The sequence below is a fragment of the Triturus cristatus genome, chromosome 6 (assembly GCF_964204655.1).
Source record: "Triturus cristatus chromosome 6, aTriCri1.1, whole genome shotgun sequence".
Lineage (NCBI taxonomy): Eukaryota > Metazoa > Chordata > Amphibia > Caudata > Salamandridae > Triturus > Triturus cristatus.
Window position 1 is genome coordinate 1,313,150,534 of NC_140589.1, and position 24,541 is coordinate 1,313,175,074.

At 46.8% G+C, this 24,541-nt stretch overlaps 1 protein-coding gene across 1 annotated transcript in view; it reads right to left on the reverse strand.

The window, feature by feature from the left end:
• Positions 1-24,541, reverse strand: part of SHPRH (SNF2 histone linker PHD RING helicase) — a 763,974-nt gene that overhangs the window by 300,823 nt on the left and 438,610 nt on the right. The window contains exons 16-19 of the mRNA XM_085612283.1: positions 22,365-22,457; positions 13,834-13,941; positions 8,238-8,380; positions 1,281-1,454 (exon numbers count right to left, since the gene is read on the reverse strand). Of these exons, the coding sequence (XP_085468409.1) occupies positions 1,281-1,454; positions 8,238-8,380; positions 13,834-13,941; positions 22,365-22,457 (518 nt within the window). The remainder of the gene's footprint in view (positions 1-1,280; positions 1,455-8,237; positions 8,381-13,833; positions 13,942-22,364; positions 22,458-24,541) is intronic.

Consider the following 24,541-nt stretch of genomic DNA (forward strand, 5'->3'; position numbering starts at 1 on the left):
CCTATTTAACAAACAGCTGAGTACATTTTCTAATGCCTTTAGCGTTATTCAGAAAACTGCACAAAACGCTTCACATCAAGAGTGTAGAAAGAGTTCTTTGTAGTAGGGTACAGGTTTTGTAAAATGGTAAAAGGGCATTACCTTGTCCTTTAAAACTTGTTATGTTCTTGTAAAAACTCTACTCAAGCTTCCACATCTTAAATTACTTAAAGAAGTACTGTCGTTATTAAAGGTTGCCTCACTGCAAGTTAGTGTCCAACTGTTTGGTAGGCAAGGTACCTAATATTGCCTTTCTTTACTTGTTCAGGTAATATATTCAGTTTTGTTGTAAGGCTTAACTAGAATGGAATGACAGTGAATGATGGTCTAAAATACTTTATGGTCAGACGAACTGTATTAAGTACCCAGAGGTTGCTGTGACCCTCCTCCTCTCCCCAATTTGGAAGAATACAAATGCATAACGCCACATCACAGCAGAGAAGATATGTGGTGTGCTGTAAAGTAAACTATAAATTCAATACTAAACATTTTGTCTATGCAATTGATTTTGCTGAGGTTAAGCTGAAGCCCTAAATCTTCTATAAACATTACTGTCATATGAAAGTCCTCTGAGATTTACTGAAACAAAATTATTATTTTTTAGGCAATTGTCCAGTCACAGATACATATTTTCTTCAGTTTGAGAAGCACTGCTTGCATTTCAAGAGCCACTTGAGGACCTATTTTAGGCAAAGGGAGCAGAAGTTTGTACCCACAGTGCTGCTTAGCTAAGAAAAACAGAGAAACTTTAAATTTTTTCTTGCAAATACAATGAAATGCAAAAGCATGCACCCTGAAGATCTATTGCAAATGTCTAGCCCCTTGATGCAGCACAGGTATGATCTTGTGAAGAGGAAGCATCCTTAAAGCCTCCTTTTTTATCCATACCACAAGTTTACTGAGTTTTCAAAGACAACTCCTTTCTTTTGTGTAATGAAACTCTGAACAAGGATGCAATCTTATGACACAAACGTCTCTCGGACAAAAGCTAAAATAACCGAAAAGGGTTAACTTCTTATTGAGTCTCTTAAATATGTTTCACTGTTTATAATATGCTGAGATTAGTTCTACATTTATACAATAATATGCTATTTGTTCGTTGGTTGTGCGATCTGAAAAACCATACTGTATATTGTAGTAGGAATGTAAAAATGAGCCGCCCATTACGCAGTTAGAATTAAAACAGGTTTTTTTCTGTTTGAATTCAGTTCTGGGATATAGAGAAAGAAAGCACAACATACTTGTTGAGAGGGAGCCTGGCGGGTCGTAGGTGACAGATGGTGGCTGCTTGGATGACCTCTTGGGATGGAGGGCCCTCTAGATCTTTCACAGCATCCCTTACAAGCTTTTGGATTTTCTTCAGTTCATCCATTTGAGTTGTTATCAAGAACCGTAGACCTCTACAATCACGAAACCTAGAAAAAAATGGGAAACATCAAACACAAGACATTGAAGCATACATGAATGTGGTTCATTTAATTATAATGTAGATGAATGGATTGTGTGGGGTACTGCTGGGTCTCGTGAAAAGATGAAAGCACATTACCAGAACATTAGCAAACTATTCAAACATCTTGAAGAGTAAAAATATCTTGTGGGAATCAAATAGTTAATCGTGTTATTGGGAAGTGTCCTGCTTGTTAATTCTGGTACTTACAGTGGATGGACTCCTCCACATTACCATACTATGGAACTGATAGAGTCAGCAAAAATTACAAAAAGCCATTCCACATGCACAGCCAAAGGTCTTGATTGCTGCAAGTCCCCTTCACATTATAACCCAAATTACCATTTGGAGGATGTTGAATTAAAGACAATGAACCACAGTGTCACAATCCATTTACAGGATAAACAGGCTGAGGAAATCAAAGCAGATAGCATATTTGCCGGTGACACTGAATCATCGTTTTGACTAAGTCATGCATGTGCGTAGGTTATCCTTTTTGCTAAGGACTTCAACAGATGCTCTGGTCTCCTGCTAACAAAGAAAACAATGCCACAGCTATATAACAGAGCGGGGTCATAGATGAGCGATTAATCTCAAGGAGCTATGGCTTTAGGGAGAAAAAAGGTCAAACGCCTAGAGAGGTAACCTGATGGACCATGAAAATTAGATTATGGTTATTTAGCATTAATCACTTAGCACGTTTTGCATCTTAAAGGCAATGTGAATAAAAACAATATTGACTGTATAAATGCAGAACAAGTATATTATTTGATAGAATTCTGGATCTTGACATAAATTGGTTTGCAATCCTTTTTTGGAACGGTACGATGGACTTCAAAATACGTTGATAAAGCAATCTGGTGTAACGGAGGCATAGGATCTAACTTTCAAAAGCTCATAGGATTCCACGGGATAATACAATCCCAGGCACCTCAGCCCATCTTTGTAGTTGTTAACTTTCACAATAGCTTATATAAATAGATATTGGCTGAATGCCTATTCTAATGCTAAACGACAAAGCGAGAAAAGTAATGCAATAGTTTTGGAAAAAGCTAATACACCCACAGAGACACGGGGGAAAATTAGAGACAAATTACGGTGATTACGGGAAAAATGATGGCTAAATTGTCAAAGATAAGCTATATGGAATACAATGGTGTGGAGAGTCGGTCAGGGGCTGTTCCTAGATTATGAAAAAAACTGGGCTGATGGCTTCCAAGATCAGTATATTTAATTCAGTAAGTTCTGTAGCCAACAAGCAAGGCAAATCAGTTGGGATACGAAGGAAAATTAAACAAATTTGTCAAAGATATCAAGTAAAATGCCCTTGCTATTTCTGTGCAGTCATGCTGCATCTGTAATGTCACAGAGCTACAGAAGTTTAGGTGTAAGATCTTCTGTAAGGCTGTTGCGAGTGGGGCAAGAGGAAGATTTATGAATTATAAAATTCTTATTATTGTGGCCAAGGTGTGAGGCATATGAAATTCACAGTAAGTCAGCGCACAGCAAAATAAACAAGAGAACTCCTTATATCAGTAATGTTAACAGAATTCACAACCAATGTAAAACAATTAATGCATGCAAACCGGAAAAGGTAGCCAACCTTAAACACAATTCAAAAAAGCAGGTGAAACAACACCTGGATACCGGATGCACAGCTGTGGTAGATGAAGAACAATAACAATAACGGTTCAAAGCCAGAGGGTCCTAGGGAAGTTTAAAGACCACACAGGGTTTATTCCCCAACAATAAAATCAGCAACAGTACAAAACCCTGAGGTCTAACAATATAATGAAATAAAAAATTACAAATGGGTAAAGGAAGTGAAGTACAGAAACACTCTAAGCCCAATAGATACTTCTAAGGGCATATCCCTATATAGGACGAAATCCCTCACTCACCATAGGTGACATGCTTCATCATTTGGGATTCTCCTTCCAGAGGAAAAACCTAGTTCCTCTTGGGGCTACAACACCCTCTCTGAGAGGGAGGAGCTCAGGGATGTTTTGAAATATGGTAAAGGATGTTATAAATCCACAAGTGATGAGCTACTAATGTAAGTGAGGGGTGCCGTGCTGGTGAAAAACAGGTTATGTGAAAACTGTAAAGTTAAAACTAGTTCAAGAACAACAAAAAGACTTTACTGGCAGCCGTTCACGACCAGGATTAAAAATAGTGTCCACCACCAGTCAAAAGTCATGAACCGTGGTGATTGAATAATATTTCTTGGTCAACATGTTTCAGCCATAACGCCTATGAGAAGGCTAGGCTTTCATCAGGACCAATCATGCTACTACAAAAATACAACTGTGTGGAACCCACACACAAAAGGATACGAATGAAACACAAAGACTCTTCATGTGTCCAAAATTGGTGTGTTTCACCTTCACCTAAACACAAATGTAACATTACTTGGTATTAGTACAACAAAGATAATGATGCACAAAACCAAAATCACAAAAAAAGGAGAAGAAAACTAAATAAAGTAAAATAGGCTCACCCGTAAGAACTGGGTGAGTCACCGACCTCCACCTGGCAACCGCTCAGGAAAGGAACACCGCTCTGAAAAATACGGTGATTCTCAGTATTTCGAGATACACATGTCATGCATATTTCAAGGGGAATTGGCACACCAATTCTGCTGTTCGCCCTTAACAAAGCATGCTTGAGACTAACTAAAAGCCAAAGAGGAGACTGACGATTGAACCTTCATGGTAAATATCTACTTTGGGGAAGAACATGGTGAACACAACACACATATACAAATTGAAGTCAAAACTGGAGTCTGAACTCCCAGTATGCTGTATAAAACACTGTTACAATCATAGTAACATATGAATATAAAAGTGCATACCCAACATCAAGGTGGTTTGTTTGGCAAAGCCAAAAGAACACACTCAAAGATAAAGCCTGATATTGTTTGTACATAATGCCCTATAGGCAATGTCTCAAGACCGGTGAAGCAGAGATCAATATATAGCTTCATAGTCTAAAATTAAGAGAAAGTACAAACAAACGCTGAAACACCGCAACAAAGCGGGAACGATCTAGAGAGGCTTACCAATCCGTCGGTGAACCGGCGTAGCTGTGAGCCTGAAGCCGGAGGTACCGCGGCCAGGCGTCCTCTCGTTTAAAAATCCAATCTCGGAAAACACTGACCAATCAGAATGCACCTTGGAAAACGTCTCCGATGACGAATATGTACGCATTAATACCCATGTTGAAGTGGATCATAATTATATCGGTACCCAAATTGCGGGCAAAACATAGTTTAGATATCAAACGCGATCAAGAAATAAGGAAAACTTCCTTGAAGCTAAATCGGCAAAACCACTTACTCTGTGAGCATGCGCTGATCTAATGAGTAATGCGCATGCGCACTGGTGAAACACCGATGAACCAACGATACCAGAGGCATTCAAGGAGAATTGCACTCATGCGTGTTCAAGGATAAATCCAAGTGCATAAAAAATGAAGCAGTTATAGGACGTGGGAAAACCCCTATATAAGGTTAAAAAACCTTAGGCTTACAAAAGAAAGGACACGCTCAAGAGGTAACATATGCCAGGGAAGTTTGAATTGTTAAACCACAAAGATATAACTGACAGATAAATGTTAACAATACTCAAATGTCAACCGGAATCTGATCAAGATAAAATTAATCCACAGCAAGGTAAAGTGCTCATAACAACCACCATGGAATATCATCGTTTAAACCACTGGTGTCTGAAAGTAATTTGTGTACCCACCATTGCTCACGCTTAAACAAAAAAGAAGTACTGTCAGTAAGGTGAGGTGGAATGAAGGGTTTCTCAAGAACTGTCCACTCAAGATCACTAGGAGCATGTTTAGCTGTGAGAAAGTGGTTGGTCAATTTGGTAGAGGCCCTACCACAACGAATGGTACTCTTATGTTCTAAGATGCGGGTTTTAACCCGACGGGTCGTCATCCCTACATACCGTAATGGGCAGGGGCATGTGATCATATAGATCAAATTAGTACTGTTACAATTCGTATGACAGTTGAGGACCCATGGTCTAGATGAGCCTATGTCAATCTCTTTGGTTATAGATGTATGACAGCAGGATGCACAAGACCCACTGGGATGATGTCCTAGGACTGGCGTCAATCCCCATAAAGTGTCTTGTGTTTCTTTCTTATGGATCCGAGGGCGAGTATGTACCAACCGATCTCTGATGTTGCTACTGCGTTTAAATGCAAACAGAGGTCTTGGTAATGTTTCTTCACCTATATTCAAGATTTTCCAGTTTGTCAGAATTGTCTTTTTAATTTGATTAGAAAACTTGCAAAAGGTGTGTACACAAATCAATCTCTTCGTTGTATCCTTTACAAATTTGGGTTCTAGTAAAGCCTCACGATTGTTGTTAGAAGCCCGTTTGGAGGCTCTTCTCACCAATTTCTTCGGGTATTGTCTGGATAGAAGTTGTTTAGACAGATTCTGGGCATGTTCCTGATATTTCTCAATAGAAGAGCAATTCCTTTTAAGGCGTAAAAACTGGCCAAAAGGCAAATTGTCACGCAAAGCTTGTGGATGGTAACTACCATTTTCCAAAAGAGCATTTTTAGCCAATGGTTTTCTGTATAGTTCAGTGCTAAGACCGCCTTCACAAGGTGTAATCAAGATGTCCAAGAAAGGTAGATGAATTTTAGAATACTCACAGGTGAATTTTAAAAAGGCATTGCAGTTGTTCAGCCAGATTTTGAATTCGAGAAGAGAAGACAAAGAGCCATGCCATAATACAAAAACATCGTCAATGTATCTTTTCCACACACGTATCTGAGTTCTGTATGGATTATTGATACTGAAGATGTATTTTTGCTCAAACACGTGGACATACAAATTTGCCAGACTGGGAGCAAAAATGCTCCCCATCGATGTACCAGACACCTGGAGGAACAACCGTTCCTCAAATTGGAAAAAGTTTTCTTTCATTGCCATTTTAGCACAAGAAATAATAAAGGAAACCGGAGTGATTGAATCAGGAGGATTATCCAACAGGAGAGTCTCGATGACAGATAACGTTTCATCCTGTGGAATGCAAGTATAAAGTGATTCTACATCAAACGAGACAGGATACTCAGTCTCAGGGTCAAAGGTCAAATCCTTAATCAAGATAAGAATATCTTCAGTGTCCTTAAGATATGTGGGCATTTTGGCAACCAAGGGACGTAAGAAGTGATCAGAAAAAGCAGATAAAGGTTCCAAATAAGGATCCTAAACCAGAGACTATGGGGCGACCAGGTGGAGGATGTAAGTTCTTGTGCACCTTAGGAAGAATATAAAAATAAGGCACAATAGGAAAGGTTTTAACCAGATAAAGTGCCTCATTAGCTGTGATCCAGCCGTTGTTACTAGCTTCATTTACAAGAATCTTAATCTCCAGTTGCAATCTTTTGGTGGGGTCCTCACTCAGTAAACGATACGAACGACCATCATTGAGCTGTCTCAAACATTCTGCCCAATAAGTGGTGGTATCCATAATCACGATTGCCCCACCTTTATGATTCATGATTTATGTTTCATGATTGGTAATGTTTCGAGTTTCATGTGTTCGTGTTTCAGCATACCAGCTGCAGTTTTTGCAAATCGCACATCATTAATAAGGAGTTCTCGTGCACGTTCTCTATAGTGAGTACCAAATATGAGTATTGGTTTACTTCATCTGGGTTTATTTAGGTGACATCATCTGAGCACCAACTTTGGTTTCTTTTTATTGTGAATTAGAGTGGATATCCACTTCTGCGATCAGCATCAATATACGAGGTCTTAACGTTGTGAAGTAAGGACTGTTTATTTAGCACGATTTTTCTCTGTGTTTCTCGTTCACATTACTTGCCAGCGCACTAAGGGTGTGGGTGTTATTGGTCTTTTTCTTCTGTTTGTTTTCTCCTTTTTTTTGTTTCACAATTTTTATTCTCAGTTTTCATATTTCCCCTAGTTGTTGATAATTGTCTGGACTTGCACACGTACAGGTGTGTTTTCATTACTCTGGCGTTGTTGGATGTATCTTTGGTTCACCTTGTTCTGTCTAGATACATTTATCATTTCAAAATGTAGTGTATAGCTTTTTCTTTATTCAACTTTTTTTCAATACAGGCCCCTGAAGAAGGGATTCTGGGTAATCCCGAAATGCATTGGGCATGGACCACAACAACGTCAAATCCTTCTGTGATATAATCGTTTTGTTGATGCTTTAATGTTAATTATTCAGGATTCATCACTGACATGTTTTCTGAAGGACTTGAATATTAGTTCTGTTCATTAACGAATTTTATTGGATTTTCATTTGGATTGTCTATAGCTCAAGAATTAAAAGAGCATAATTCGTGTGAAATTAGAATATGTGATGTAGAACGTCTTGTTCTTATGATGACAGTTTGTTCTGTTTAATATACAGTATTTATGTGTGTTCTTCATCCACCACAGCTGTGCATCCGGTATCCAGGTGTTGTTTCACTTGCAAGGTGTGAGGCATTCATGCCTAGGATGCACCCTGTACAATAAGGGTAAGCTGATAGGCAAGTCCCACATTTGATCCTTTTCTTAAGGCAAAATGTACTTTTAGATTTGGTCTTTGAAGTCGATATATAGATTTTAACAGATACTCGACTGCCTCTAAAGCCTCTGCATCATGCTAAGCATAACCTCAGTGCAAATGCTGCACATAGCAGATTTGACTTAGACGAGCATTATAGCATTAGGGATAGAACTTGATCCTTTGATCCTTACTTCTCTGCCATGGAGAGTTTATTGGTTTGTTGCTTGTAGCTGCTGGTTAGTTCATTCTGAATACGCTGCACAAGTTCCTCATCAATAGCATACTGTATTCCATGCTGGATTACGTCCATCCACCAGGGGGAACCGGGATGAATCTATGTACAAGAAGGAATAAGAAATGCATATGAAGAGAAGTGATAGAAACGAAATGAAATAATTAACTAAAGAAAACTATGAGAGAAAGAGAAACATAAGGGAAGAAAGAGAAATGGAAAATGCAAGATATAAATAAGGGAATAGAAGAAGGAAGAATTGAAGAAAGGAGAGGTGAAACAAAGAAGCAAGAAGAGAGACAGGAAGGGGATAAGGGAAGGAACAAAAAGGGGTTAAGAAGAGGAAGAAGAATGGATGAAAAGTGGAGATAATGTACGAGTTACTTACCTTCGGTAACGATGTATCTGGTAGAGACGTTGTCTAGCCGCAGATTCCTTAACTTAGAATATCCCCAGGCGTCAGACTGGATCCGGAACTTTTTTGCAGCAGCACCTCTGCGCGCCGGGGGATGGCGCCACACAACCCCGCCCTGACGTCGTCCACGTACGTGACGTCAGCGAGGTCATATAAGTCCCTCCCGGCACGCTGACGTCAGTTTTCTTCGGAGAAACTTTTCCGCGGCACAACGTGGAGCCACCAACAAAAAACTGTGAAAGTATGGGAAAAGTGTGTGAGGGATGAAAATCCATGAATAAAGGAGGATGGTAGAAGACACCATCGTAAAAGACAGAATTAGACACTGCCTACATATAAGTGGAAGCTGTGAGAAAGAGCCCCCCTAGCTAAGCGAAGACCCGAGTGCAACCAGGGAAGAACATCTCAACAGACAGAAATAGACTGATAGTGCCATGTAGAACTGTGCCGTCTAGTAATAACGGAACACAGACAGTCCACTGTAGGAAGGTATGAAAAGGCTGGCCTTTTCCCTATATGAACGGACGTTGGAAACAGAGCACAACCGACGCTCAAAGAGGATGACCACGAGGGGACCAGGACCCCGAGTTATTAGAGAAGACGGAAGGAAGGGAAGGTAACTGGAGAGGAAAACGAATCTCCTTGTGAATCAAAACGCACCATATCACAGGAAAGAAGCCCCTCAGCAGAGGTTAACTGTATATGAAAACACTCAGGGGAGTGCAACAATCCAAACCCGTTTGAGAGAGAACCCAATGGCAACTGAAGAGGCCAGTGGAGAAAACCACTCAACAAGGTCCTTGCAGAACGGGGAGACTGGGTGGGCGTTAAGGAATCTGCGGCTAGACAACGTCTCTACCAGATACATCGTTACCGAAGGTAGGTAACTCGTACATCTGATAGAGACATCTATCCGCAGATTCCTTAACTTAGAATAGATACCACAACTGTACCCCAAAAGGGGGGTGCGTCTGCGAGAGAACAACAGAAAGCGCCAAGCATCCAATCCGGCAACAGAGTGACGGATAAAGGGCGAAAAAGCTGTGGTGGAACAGCCAGACAGCAACCCAAGCAGCTCGAAAGAGCAGACATAACAGGATAGAAGATATCCTAAAAACGCCCGAATGGCGCCACACCATACCCGCAAGACAGGTAGAACGGCCTGAGCCCTATACCAGAGGAGAGAGAGAGAGAGGGGAAGAAGGACCACTCTCCGCTTAATGGCACCCGATGAGTACATCGATCCAAGCTCGAAATGAACTTGAAGAGATGCAACCAGCCTAACAGACTAGCCTATAGAAGGAAGTCGAAGGAGTCGGTGTCAAGAGCTCAAAGGCATGAGCTAGAACCTGAGCAATGCGTTAGGAATAGCCGGCGGGACAGGAAACATGCCAAGTGCCCACACAATCTCCAAAAAGAGTAATTAGGGGCACTTAGCATCAATTCTAAACCCGCCGAAGCAGGTAGAAATATGCAGAAGGCAAACAGCCATAGAGACCTTCAAGTGGCTTACACAAGAAGCATAAGAGTGCCCGACCGGGCAATATGAAGCCAAAGTGAGAAACAACCCACAATAGAGCTGTCCCGCAGGCGTAGCTTTAACAATAGTATGTGAAAACGTGGAAAAAAGGCATATCCGAAGGAAGTGGCCAAAAAACACCAAGTTAACGAATGGTGGGAAGAGTCTCAGCTTCCGAGACCAACACTCCTGAAAAGACACGTACAGCGTCGAACACCAAAAAAGGGAGCATATGTCAAATTGGGAAATTATCCCAGTAAGCAGACGCAAGGAGGAACCTATGGGCAACTTGCAACAACTTAGAAAAGCTCCCCCACACATGGAGATATTGGTCCGGACCTTGCAGCCTCGAAAGAGGTGGCGACATAGGAAGAGGAATACCAAGACAACCGGCATGTATACAGAATGTATAAACATATAATTATGTAGAGACAGAGCTAGCCAGGAGCAAGAACATGTCCATACCGGATTATACCTAGCACAGTAAGGGCAGGTAGGAGCCGTTGTTGAAGAGGAGACCATGAAACCTCCCAAGGAGGTGGATGACCATGGCGTAAGCAGATGGCCCCAGGAAAAAACATAGAACACCATACAACGGACCACCAGGCGACACATGGAGTGAACATGAGTTCCGAGCCGTATGACATTACCGAGCTGAGCCACCGGCTCAATACCACAGTCAGAGGACCAGACACAGCAACCTGTGGAACACGGGCACAGCAGGCCAACAGGCAGCTCAAAGCAAAACGCATCCAAGGGATGACAATAAAAGGGTAATCACCCTTGACCACAGAAAAAGAAGACATAATGCACACAGCCCATGTTAAACACAGAGCGCATCTAAAGGATGCAAAATGAAAAAGAACCACCATGGAAGATAGGCCTAAGAAGACCTAAGTGGGAGGACGAAAGCCCGCAAGGAGCCGGTGAACCGCCGACTCGGCGTGAGCATCAATCAGCAAAACCCCATCAAAGGGTAAGTCAACCAGTCGCTCCCGGATATTTTCAGGGAAGACGCTATCTCGAAACCAAGCGTGACGCCTTAAGGCAACAGAGCCCGCCATAGCTTGGCCCAAAGAATCCGCAGTATCTAAGGCTGAGCGGATTGTAAATTCGGCAAGGTCGCGGCCATCACGGAGGAGGCGAAGGAGCTCAACGCGAGCACCTTCAGAGGTGGCAGAAAGCAAAGACTCTGCAGAGTCCCACAGGGCAGAGGTAGCCCGAGCCAAAACACACACTGTATTTAAGGACCGTAGGACCGCACTAGTGGATGCAAAGATGTTCCTACCCCATGACTCAAGCCATCTGGACTCCCGAGAGGGAGGAAACGTTAGAGAGGGCAGGGAAGGAAAGGCAGTCTGCAACACAAACCCTTGCACATCAGGGTGCACAAAAAGACAAACAGGATCATGCGGAGCTGGACGGTGGCGTTGCAAAACTGACCACCGGGTTACCTGAAGCAGGCCGGACCCAGGTACTCAAAAGGGTATCATAAAGAGAAGCCTCAAAGGGCAGAAGCGGCTCCACATTACCGGACCCACAGTGAAGGACCTCAAGCAAGGGGTCCACAGACAAGGGGGCAGAAGGGGGTTGCATGTTTAAAATGCAGGTGGCCAATGTGACCACTCTCAAAAAAGCTGCAACAGCCTCGGTAGCCCTCCGAGGAGGGGACAACAACTCATCAGTGGGGGAGGGTTGTAAGCTGACCCTCCCAAGACACTGAGGGTGCGACCAATGCCCCACATAAGGGAGCCCCATTGAAGAATGAGGATCCTGATGGAGCTCCTGGGGAGGGGGCACTGGCAACAATACCTCCGGCGACGCCGGGCAAGAGGGCGGTGCCGAACTGTCTCCAGAGGCCTCTAGAGAAGAGTCCACAACTCGGCGTCGACACGGCGCCAAAACGACGCGTGTTGGCGCCGACCGTGCCTAGTCAGTCGCCGACTCGACTGCATCTGGCGTCGAGTCGGTGCCGTCCGGCGCCGAAACTATGACAAGCTCCCCTTCCGAAGAAGGAGAAGGCGGTGGAGCTGGCAAGGCATGACAGGCTCCGGCTCCGGAGAAAGAAGCAGAGTCGAGCCTCTGGCACCGGTACGGCGCCAACCCCGGCTCCGGACAGGCGACCACCTGCCCGGAGGTCCGGGGTGTGCTCAAGGCAGGGCTATGAGCACCGGCAACCACCAGCGGTGCCACAGGGAGCCCAGCGGGGCTAAGCGGCAGAGGCGCCGTGGGTCATAGAGGGGGACCCAGGTGGGCCGCGCCCTAACGACTCCACATGGACCGTAGAGGGAGACCCAACCGGGCCGTGCCCTAACGACACCACATCGCCGACGTTCCTGGGGGGCAAAGGCTCAATTGGCGCCGGGGGCGAACCTGCCGCGAGTCCGTCGGAGATCCCACAAGAAGCGGAGGCCCCGAGGACGCCCCAGGAACGGGAGAGGACCCAAGGGAGGCCTGTAGAGCCGCGGCATATACCTCCATCTGGGCCCGAGTCGCCCCAACATCCGGAAAGGGCGGATAGAGGGGGGGAGACTGTCGGGAGCGCATGTCCGGAATGTTCCGGGAACCAGTGCACCTGACAACAGAAGAAGGGGAGGTCGAAGACCTAGGTGACAAGCGCCTCGACTTACCAAGTGGCGAACGACGGCCCCTGACCACGGAGGGCGAACGACGGCGGAACCGGACAGTAGAGGAACTTGCCGTTGATCAAGAGGCCGGGGGGCGAAACGACTCCGACCGCGACAGCCATGCTGAGAGAAGCTTCATACGGCGCCCCCGCCAAGACTTCGGCTTCAGGTGTTGGCAGGCTTCGCAGTCCGTGGAGCCATGGTGCTCGCCCAGACACCACATACAAATAAGATGCGGGTCCGTCGTGGACATCTGCTGTGAACAGGAATTACAAGTTTTAAAGCCCGAAGGCATCGCACACTGTTCCTGATGCAAAGCGTCGACAAGGAGGACAAATCAGGCCAGAGGAACCGCTCACTCCGGATCCGCGTTGCACGCGGAAATGAAGGAAACTGACGTCAGCGTGCCGGGAGGAACTTATATGACCTCGCTGGCGTCACGTACGTGGACGACATCAGGGCAGGGTCGTGTGGCGCGTCCCCTGGCGCGCAGAGGTGCTGCTGCAAAAAAGTTCTGGATCCAGTCTGATGCCTGGGGTTATTCTAAGTTAAGGAATCTGCGGCTAGGTGTCTCTATCAGATAAGTCAAATGGATCTATAAAGAATGACAGAAAGGAGAAACAATATGAAGGAAGGAGAGAAGGCATTTCAAAAGTAAGTTAAAAAGACATGGTGAATCAAAACTCTACATATATCACACAACAATATCCTCTTTCCATGATCATGAAGGGCACTTGCTGCAGTGCTGCCAAAATGGCAGGTGCATCTGTACTCTAATACACCATGCAACTGTTGTGACACATGCCATTAGTTCTGTTGTTGAGGACAACATCCATAACAATTTTATAAACAATGTACACATTTTGGCATACGCGAGCACAACAGACTGAGTGAGACAAACTTTGAAAGTGAGGAAAAAAAAAGAAATAGAGAAACACAAAATATAACAGTTAAAGGTATAACTTAAGAAAATTAAAGGGCTGGAGATACTTGCCTTTCTTTGAAGCTCACGGATGTTCTGTAGCACAGGCTGCAATGCCTGATAGGCCTCAGAAACTTCTGCATTAGATTTACTCATGTAATGCTGTTTAAGCTGCTTCGCCTGCATACAAAAGAAACTGTCTTACACTTCTGCACCCTATAGTGATACATCAAGAGTTTGAAGGACATATCCTTGACAAAAAAGCAGAAATGTAACTGTTCCAAATTTGTTAACAAAATATAGTTACTGTCAAATGCCCATTGCACTGGGCGATGAAGCTAAGCTTGGAAGCATAATCAATGTCTGAGGGGGGATCAGAAACAGTTGGGAGCTGTGGGGAAAGGGCTGTGAAAATGTGTCCTCACCAGGAGAGGAAGCAAAGCACTAAGGTATGGGAAGTAAGTATATGCTCGTTGCAGGTGTAACAGAGTGCGCATCTGCCAATGGCTCCTGTATAAAAGCACAATTCTATGCAAACAACAGATGTTAAGTCCACTTAACCAACAGCCGGGACCTTCCAATAAAGAATCAAACCAAGATTCTCTAAAAAGGAGAAAAAGAGGCAGGACTGCAATAAAGAAACGTTAAGGAAAACATCCAAAAAATAAGTAATGTAAGAAATGGTTTAAATCCATCTTTGAGCACAACTTCACTTAATAACTTGTTTGCCATACTTCTGTTTTCATATTTTAATCAAATAAGGCAGTAACGGATTGTTAGGTGTGGTTTCTCAAACAGCAAATTGTGCCACATTTGTGAATGTTACTATCTGGACAGGAGAATCATCAACTGTATTCAGATGAAACTCTTATAAATTATCTAACATGTACATCCCTCATATCTTCAAACCTTTGGCAATTAAGTCACCAGAATGTTGTTATTATTAAAACTTTATATGTACAAATACATAACAATGAAAATGCAAAAAGAGAGGGCGTGGCCTAAAGCGTCAAGATGGCGGTCGCACTCTAAGAGTGCTCCGGACCCCTCCGTCATCCGCCTTGAATCCAGCGCCCATCCGGAACCCTTTCCTGGTCGTTGTGTGTTCCCCGGCCGGTGGCGCTCCCCCTCACGTGTTTCAGTGCCGGTGCTGGGTTTCTGTGGCCTCCAGTGGTCCACGGCCTGTCGGTCCCCATGTGTGCGGCCCCTGGTCAGCGGGGCCAAGGCACCGGGTGATTGGTGGTGCTGGAGAGGGCCGTGCGACTGGCGACGCCTGAGGGGACCGGGCGGCTACTGCTGCTCCTGTTCCATGTCAGACCCGCATTCGAAGGGCAGGATCGGCCCTGTAGTGTTTTGAGGCCTCCGACGTCTGATCGGCCAGCACGTCGGCTGGCTTCTGGGAAGCGGGGATGGTAGCGGCGAAGAAGGCATACGGAACGCAAGGCTGGGCGGGCCTCTGACCGTGGGCCTTGCTGCGGATCCTTGCGGTGAGTGGGGGGACCGGCTGTCATCTCGGGCAGCAGAGCGGGTGTGGGATACTCGCCCCCCACCCAGTCACCACTCGCTGGGCTCTGTGGGGCCCTCTGTCCCTTCAACCTGTACCGGGGCTGACTGTGGGGCCTGACCGGGGTGCCCGAGGCAGCTGGGCTGGCGGTTGGACCCGCAGAGGTGGTGGCACTGGGTCGGGCCCGCCGCTGCCTGGTTGAATCTTCTGCGAGTCCGGGGTTGATTTCCCCCCCCTTTAGTATCTGAGGCGGGGATCGTCTGCACTGTCAGGCAGTGGCGAGCGGGCCCCCCCTCCCCTGCATCTCTCTTGCTCTGGACCTGAGTGGGGCCCCCCCTTTCCCGGTTCTGTGGAGCCGAAATTCGTGGGGGCCTGGACAGTGGTGTTGTTGGGGCCTGGCCCGCGGCAGGAACATTCGGCCATCTTGCCAGGTGGGGGAGGGCGCTCCCCGCACGAGGCCTCAGACGGATTGATCCCCTATCAGCTGGGCCACTGGGTGCGTTCGTGCCCCCACCCGCCCCTGTTCCCATGCGGCGAGTTGCGGACCTCAGACATTGAGGAGGTTGGTCCGCACACGATCCCGAAGCCTTGGGCCCAGCCCTTAGGGAAGGGCGTTCTCGCCATCACACTGGATGGCGGTGGAGAGCTCAGTTGCGGGTGTCCTCCGGTCATTTGTCAGTTTGGGCCTCCTGGGCTGGTTGGTCCCTTGCTGTCTGGAGGCCCCGTCTTCTGAGGGATGACACCGGAGATACCGGGGACTGCTCAGGGGCACAGGTTTGGGCTCCTGGGGCTCTGCTGGCTTCCCGGGCTCTCCCCCCCCGGACCTGCGGTCGGCGCTGCTGGTGCCGTGTCCCTACAGTGGACGCTGTCCTCCGAATATTCGCACAGTGTGCGGCCTCTGATTTGCTCACGGACAGTCCACGCCTCCACGGGTCTTTGGCCCCCATGCCGACCTCCCGCCCCCCCTGGTTCCCCGCGGCCGCAGCGACACTGAGATGTACCCCCGGTCATGGGAAGGGGTAGGGGCTCCAAGTCTACACCGGCTCCCACGCAGACAAAATGGACCGGTTTACCACCTCCGAGCCAGACCCTTCTGGGAGGGCTGCGGGGGGGCCTCCCCCCCAGGACAGAGATCTTGACATCATCCTCCAGGCTATCAGTGCCTCACAAGCGTCCGTTGAGGGGAAGATTGGGGAAATCAAGATAGACGTGTCCCTCCTCAGGCAGGACCTTCGCAACGCCACCGCGCGGCTGACGGAAGTCGAATCCCGCATATCCACGGCCGAGGACGACATCTCACAGCTCAAGGAACAAGTAGCCCACCTTCGCACTCACACCAGGGAGCTCCACAGGCGTGCTGAGGATACGAAAAATCGTGCATGTCGCAACAACCTCCGCATGGTGGGGTTTCCCGAAGGGGTGGAGGTAGGCCAGGCGGCCACCTTCGTCGAAGAATGGTTTAAGTCCTGGATGCCTGGAGATGCTCTGTCGACGTGGTTTGTTGTAGAGAGAGCCCACAGGTCCCTGGCGCCCATGCCTCCTCCCGGTGCCACACCCCGCCCCATCATATTAAAAGTTCTCAAATTCAAGGACCGTGATGCCATCCTGCGGGCAGCCCGGGTGGCTGGTCCCCTCAAGCTCCAAAATCACGTCATTATGATATTCCCAGACTACACCAGGGAAGTTCAAGACTTCCGGCGCTGCTACATGGAAGTTAAGAAAAAGCTGCGCACCCTGAGCTTACAATATCCGCTCCAATTCCCGGCACGCCTCCGGGTAATTTTTCAAGGCAAAACACAATTCTTCGACTCACCCCAGGCGGCATGGACATGGTTGACGGAGGAGTGCCCCCTCCGCCCCCGGCGCGACACCTCACCGGAGCGCATGGGGTAGCAACCCGAGGGGCAGAGATCGCCGGGACGCAGGGGACGCCAATCACAAGCAACAGCACTCAGATCCTTAAGTGTGGCGGCTCCCGACATTCACGACTCCTCCAGCCAGTCAGGCTCTCCACCACGCAATAGGCATCGCTCCACTTAGAACTTGCTTGGCTCGTCCTTACCGCTGGCCCAGGTGGACTCGGACCTTTCCCGCACCCCTACTCTTTAATAACCTTGGGGTCAGATTCAGATGTACGTCCGCCACCGGGGAGGGGTACCTCATCGGGGGGTCATCTGACCTTTGGTAGACTCTTATGTTCATTCACATTGTTTAATGCAGATGCACTGATTATCCGTTCTTCTGGAGGGGTCCTCCACACAACCAATCCGAGCGTTTAGTTTGGTCTAGTTAAATAGGGGGTCGACAGATGCTTCCGTTCTCGTAGTGTAGTGTGGGGGAGGGGGTGGATCGGGATTGGTGTTTTTTTCTCTGTTGTTTTATTTGTTTTGTAGTTTCAGCTTACACGGACCGGCACTTGCTTCTTCCTCAAGGGCTGTACTAGCTCTTAGAGCACGCGACCCTCCATATATATGTTGGCTTCCACACGTACTCACACAACCCCATGGGATGGCATGGCTTAGACCCAGACATCGCCCGCCATGACCGACGTCACCGCGATCAGGGCTTCTCTCCACGTTCTGTCATGGAATGTTAACGGTCTTCTGGACAGGCTGAAGCGTACTGCAGTCCTGCACTACGTGCAACGCCTCCACATTGACATCCTCCTCATCCAAGAAACACATCTCCTGGGCAACTGCTGCCCTTTTCTTGCCCGTCATGGGTATGACAGAGTGCGGCACTCCGGCTTCTCCAGAGGCTCCCGCGGGGTGGCCATCATCATGAGATGCAACTTGCCCTTTGTCCTGTCCCAGGGGACCCATGACCCTCAGGGTACATATATGGCGGTTTGTGGTTCCCTGGCTGGCTCCCCTCTCAACCTCATGTCCGTATATTCTCCCCCCTCAATGCTTACTTCCACACTGGCACAGACCTCTGCTCATCTGACCACTCTCCCTTTGGGCACCACGGTCCTGGGCGACGACTTCAATGCAGTTTCCCTCCTGGCCTTATACACAACGGGCCCTCATTCCGTTGCCCGTATTGCTCAAGCAAAGCACCTGAGAACCTAGTCCGAGTCGTTGGGCCTCTGTGATGTGTGGCGCACGTGGCACCCACGCACCATCCACTTTACTCATACCTCCGCAGCCCATCGCACACAGGCACGCATAGACGTGATCTTTCTCCCCGCCACTGGCTGCTCGACAATCGTGGATACTCGTATCCTACCTAGGGGAAACTCAGACCACTCCCCAGTGCTCCTCAGTACAGGGACTCCCCCTCCTTCAGCCCGCCAAACGTGGAGGATGAACGCTTGGTTCCTCCAAGACAAAGTATTTAAGAAGATGGTAGGGAAGGAACTTGAGCAATATTTTCTTACCAACGAGGGATCCAAATCCTCCCCGGGCACCCTGTGGGAGGCTGGGAAGGCAACCATACGGGGAATCGCGAAGGGGCAACTTAAGAAACGGAGGCAGGAGCAGCAACAGGAAATTACCCTGAGGAAAGCGCAGGCGCTTCGCTTGGAACAATCCCTCTCCCTGTCTGAGGACGCCGCCCAAAGCAGACAACTAGCCCATCTCCAGACCAAGATTAAGCAGTTATCTCTAGATGCGGGTAAGCTCCTCTGGAGGTCTTCGGTGGCAAGAATCTACGGCTGGGGAGACAAAAATGGCACGATTTTGCACAGGTTAGCTACTTTTCCCAGGGCGAATCGTATAATTTCAGAAGCGGTAGACTATCAAGGTTTGGTGCACAGTGCCCCTTCAGCGATGGCACGCACGTTCACAAGCTACTACCGGCGTTTGTATGCAGCACAAACCCCCGACCCATCGCTTCGCGTTCTCCTCGAAAGGGGCGACGCAGGTCTCCTCTGGCTGGAGACGGCCGCCCAGAGGGACCTAGACCGCCCCATCTCTAGAAAAGAAATTGAAGATGCAATTTCTCTCACGTCATCGGGTAAGACTCCTGGACCGGACGGCCTTCCCCAAGAATACTATGCATCATATCGTGACATCCTTGTGCCCCATCTAGCCGGCCTTTTTCAGGAAGCCCTTGACAAGGGCTCCTCTCCGTCCGAAACGGATATTGCCACTATTGTGGTCCTCCCGAAATCCAAGCCTCCCTCCCGTCACTGCGTGGACTATTGTCCCATATCCCTCTAATACGGAGGTCAAACTGTATGCCACCATCCTGGCCCAACGACTGAAGCCGTACCTGCCCCTGCTAGTCCACCCGGACTAATGCGACTTTATGCCCGAATGTGCAACCCGTCACTGCCTCCGGAGGTTACAACTGGCTCTGGCCCATCGACACTTACTCACTCCTTATTTAGCTCTCCTCCTCATAGATTTCGAAAAAGCTTTCGACTCGGTGGATTGGGCGTATCTCCAAGACGTGTTGACTGAGATGAGATTCGGGCCGCAATTCCGGGCACTGGTCCGTGTACTCTATACACAGCCGCGTGCGCGAGTGTTGGTGAACGGTGTGTTGTCCGAAGCCTTTCCCATTGCTAGGAGTACGTGACAAGGATGTCCCCTCTCGCCCTTGCTGTTTGCCCTGGCGATGGAGCTCCTGGGGTCCCTGGTGCGGGCTGACGACCGCATTAAGGGATGGGAGTGGCCAAATATCGAAACGGACAAGATCGCGCTATACGCGGACGATGTCTTGCTCTTTCTGGCCGAACCCGCCTCCTCAGGTCCGCACTGTCTCCGGTTGTTGCAGGCGTTTGGGCAGACGTCAGGTCTTCGACTGAACCCAGGGAAATCAGTATTGGTCCCACTACATCTGTCAAGGGACTGTTATGATTGGCAGTCCAATATACCGCTTTGGCGCAACTCCTTTAAGTATTTGGTAATATGGATTACCCCGCTTCCAGAGCTGGGCTAGTCCCTCAATGTTGCCCCACTGGTAAAAAAGGCCAAAGAGGACCTTCAAAAATGGAAGACAGTACCCCTGAACCCTCTGGGTCGGGTCGCTTTATTTAAAATGTTGATCCTTCCCAGGTTCCTCTATGTCCTCCAAAACACCCCGTTTTGCTTCCCTAGGTCCTGGTTTAAGGAACTGGACAGCTTAGCTACCAAATTTCAATGGGGTGGTGGGAGGTCACGTCTGGCTCTATCCACATGTCGGATCCCGTCCTTTGATGGGGGCACGGGAATGACGCATCGGTACCTATTCTTTTTAGCCACAGGTCTATTGGTGGTCCACGACTGGTTTAATGGGGGTTGGTCTGACCCAGCCTATCGGCTGGAATTGTGTGAGCTGGGTTTACCTAATGTCTAGGCCATGATGTATGGGGGACCCATTCCGTCCCAACTGCCAGAAGTGACGCGGTCCGTATTGCTGGCTTGGCGGGCATCGCTGCGCCACACTGGCTGGTCGGGTAAATTGACCCAATGCACACCCCTCTGGCATGGGGCTTGGCTCCGGGAAGTAAGTGACCTGTGGGGGTTCAAAACCTGGGATCTTATCGGCATTACACAACTTGGGGACGTTTGGGTTAGAGGTCATATGCTCTCCTTCCAGGACATGCGCACCCGTTATTCCCTACACCCCTCCCAATTTTATAAATATTTACAGTTATGAAATGCCCTCCACGTGCACATCAGTGACAGCACTCGGCTCCCGGAATACAGCCCCACTGACTCTGTTGGGGGATTTGGGCAAGGGGGACATCTCCCGTATATACCGCACCATAATCAACAACACTCCCACCTCACTGGATAAATTGAGGGATCAATGGGTAGAATGGGTGGGCCCCCTGGATGAGGTGGACTGGCGTGATGCACTCATGGCGCCCAAGACAATCACCGCCTCCGCCAAACTTAGGCTACTCCAATTATATTATGTACACACCGCTTACCTCACTCCACTGCGCCTTCACCGAGCGGGTTTACACCCTGACGGGTCCTGAACAAGGTGCGGCCAAGCTCCAGCAGATTTTTTTCATGTGGTCTGGTCCTGTCCTCGGCTGGCGGGATTTTGGGAAGCCACTGAGGAAGAGCTTACAGAGGTCCTGGGGTGGACAGTTCCTCATGTCTCACGTCACTCCCTATTAGGGATAATGGACGGGCAAAAGGGTCCCGAAATGACAAGACCTTCTTTAACACAGCCATGGTTGTAGCTAAGCACGACATAGCGGCGGCATGGATATGTCCCGATCCACCAAACCTGGGAAAGTGGCATAAGGAGTGGATTGGTGCGCGACACAAGAAAAGGATCTATACATGGCACGTGGATGCCCTAAGAAATTTCGGAGGGTGTGGGGTAAATGGCTGGGCGCTGTGGAGGAAATTGAATGATTTGCTATATCTTTTTGTTGACATACATTCCCTGGGGTGTGGACTTGAGGGTTGCATTGATTTTGACGATGTAAATGATCATTCGCCATCCGTGATTTTGCTGATTTGTTTGTATGTTTAAATTCATTAAAACTTGAGTATTAAAAAAGAAATCACAAAAAGAAACTCAAATATGCAAAGGGCCTTGGTGAAGATTTTTTTCACCACAATGGTGAGGGGTCCTAACCTATGGAATCAAGATTTATGGATGAGAGGTCACCTCATCCATAACTTAAAGTGGCATGCTTTATCCTCAGCGATCCCACACACCAGAGTAAGGAAATACTACTTCAGCAGACCCGACCAAAGTTGGGAGTTCTTAGGAATTCTTTTTTTCAAGACAGTTGCAGGGATCCAGGTCTTACATTAAAAATACCTCATGATAAACCCAAAAACTTATCTTTATTTATAGGCGATCTTGGTATATATTAAAAACAAAAAAGTCTGGCATAAGGGTGAGGAATAATGCATCACCTAACCACATATGATTCATAGTCATTGGTTTTTACTCATCATACAGTCCACTTAAAACCCTGACATTAGCCCATCAAGGTTCAAGTTTGCAACAGATGTGTGTGGTATATTCTAGCAGACCCTATTCACAGAATTTCTTTGAGAGGTCCTCCTCACCATCAATAAAAAAATAAAACATACAACCTGTTGTACAAGAGCACGTTCCAGGCATTGGCTGATGATAAATATAATGAAACAATTAGTTAATTTCCTAAATTAAAATTAAAACAAACACTTAATGCTACCTCTTCTTCAAGTTGTCCATCTCGCAACGTTGGAGGAATCCCTGGATGTTTCGCTGCCAGAAGTTCCATCAGGTTATGTGTGGAATGAAGCCTCTAAATATAAGAAAAACACAAACACACAAGAAAGCATAAAATATAAAAGCATTCATTTTCAATAAGAAAAGGGGGTATCAATGTATTTAATAAAGATAGCATTTATCGGATCGCTCACTCTTGGACTCTCTATTTTTCATTAGTTTCCAGATTGTTGCCATCCCCCAAGTTGTAATTCAACTGCTGGGTATGCTGCTCCATTGGTTTGCAGAACTCTAACATCAGGAAACATCAAATGGAAAATCCCAAGGGTGCAAACGCAAGAGAACCGTCACCTAAGAACTATAAACATTTTGGCGGAAAACAAATAGTCCCAAAGCACAACTTCAAACAGACTGTACATAGCTAAAACATATTCACAAGCGCGTCTACCCCTACGAAAATATGACTATCTGTAAGAATTGATTCTCCTTCCAAAAAGTCCCCATGCACAAATAAAAACAGCTCTCCTCATTTTACTCCCTCTGGCTCCCCATCCTTGTAAAAATGGAAAACATTCACTGGTATTTCTAAAATTCTCTATTTCTATTATTTGTTATGTCTGCTTTTGGTAAGTGCGCAGAGCACCCACATGAGCCGCCCAGGACCACTGCACAGAGATAAGAAGGCTGTGCACTTTAGGGATTAAGAAACTGAGCTCCTGCAGGCACTAAGACACCTAAGAACCCTCTCATAGTCAACAGCCAAGAGGAAATATTTTCAACAAAACCCCACTCGTTCAAAGTTCCGTAATACTTTACTTATTACTGCACATACCCTTTATTCTTTAGAACGATTCATTATTTTTACCAAATGTAATACTTTTCACCTCTGAAATGGGCAAAACAGATAGAATACTTCTCAAGCACTTCATGATGATTCAGTATCCGTAAAGGCCTGCTATGTATTTTGTATTCACAAATTTGCCTTTTTAAATGTCTCTGTCTTTTAGCAGCAACAGTTCATCTTAAGGAACTGAAAAAATAATATACTAACTATGGCCATTTTCAGAAATTATTGGTTAGCACAAAGCTATGCAAATGTAGTGGTACATTTAAGTGTGTAGGCCGCAAACAGCAGTGCTGATTGCTGGGTCACTGAAATGGAGTGAAGTAGTAGAGTCTATTTAGCAAATATATAAAGCAAATTGGAAGGCATGTCCGCATCATAAGTACTACTCATCTTAGTTGCGTTTTACAAGACACATAAAAATGAGGAGTATTTACCAACTTATTTTTAATTACAAGGACTTTTTAAAAAAAGGAAACTATTTGAGATCGAAGACAAAGTACATATACCTCTGAAATATCAGGTTTCTAAATAGCATTCTAAGCTCACAAAGTAATAAACAACTTTGTATCCCACATCAGATACCTATAACCATTTTTAATCTTAAGGCTTTATTAAAAAGCAAACAGTAATCTTATTTCTAGGCCTGGGCGGTAAATTCCGTTTCGCTCGCGCAATTTGCGGAATTTGGGTAATTTTGCATTCCGTGGAGAACACGGAATTGCCAAAAATTCTGCGATCCGCGGAGTCGCAGAATTTTTTGCTTGTTCTCGCTTTCAAATGGGTGTTCGCGAGATATTTCCCACCGAGCCCGCAAACAGCGTTCGAGAACAGGAAAAAAGCATCGCGAACAGGCGGAACAAGCAATTTCGTGTGTTCGCGGAACTCTGCGTGCTCGTGTATTTTCACCGTTTCGCAGAGCTTTGCTTAGCGCAACTACGCAAATTCCGCCCACCCCCACTTATTTCTTCAATCAGACATGAAAGAGACAAAGGACTAACAGCCCAAACATGCAGCCAGCTGGTGGAAATATGGATACAAATAATTTCTCTAAAGTGCAAGTAAAAAAATAACACACAAACAAAACAAAAAAGAATATCATTTTGATTGGGGCCAAGTACTGCATGGGCGTTTTCACCAACAAAGAATCTCAAAGATTTATAGAGAAAGAAAACAAACAAGGAAAGTCTGGCCAATCTGGAATCTGTGCCAATGACTTGAGTGACCATTTGCCGCGACTAAAATATATTCAGCAAACAAACAAAAAGGATAGGACAAACAATTTAAAATAAATGAGTAAATGAAAAACGTTTAGA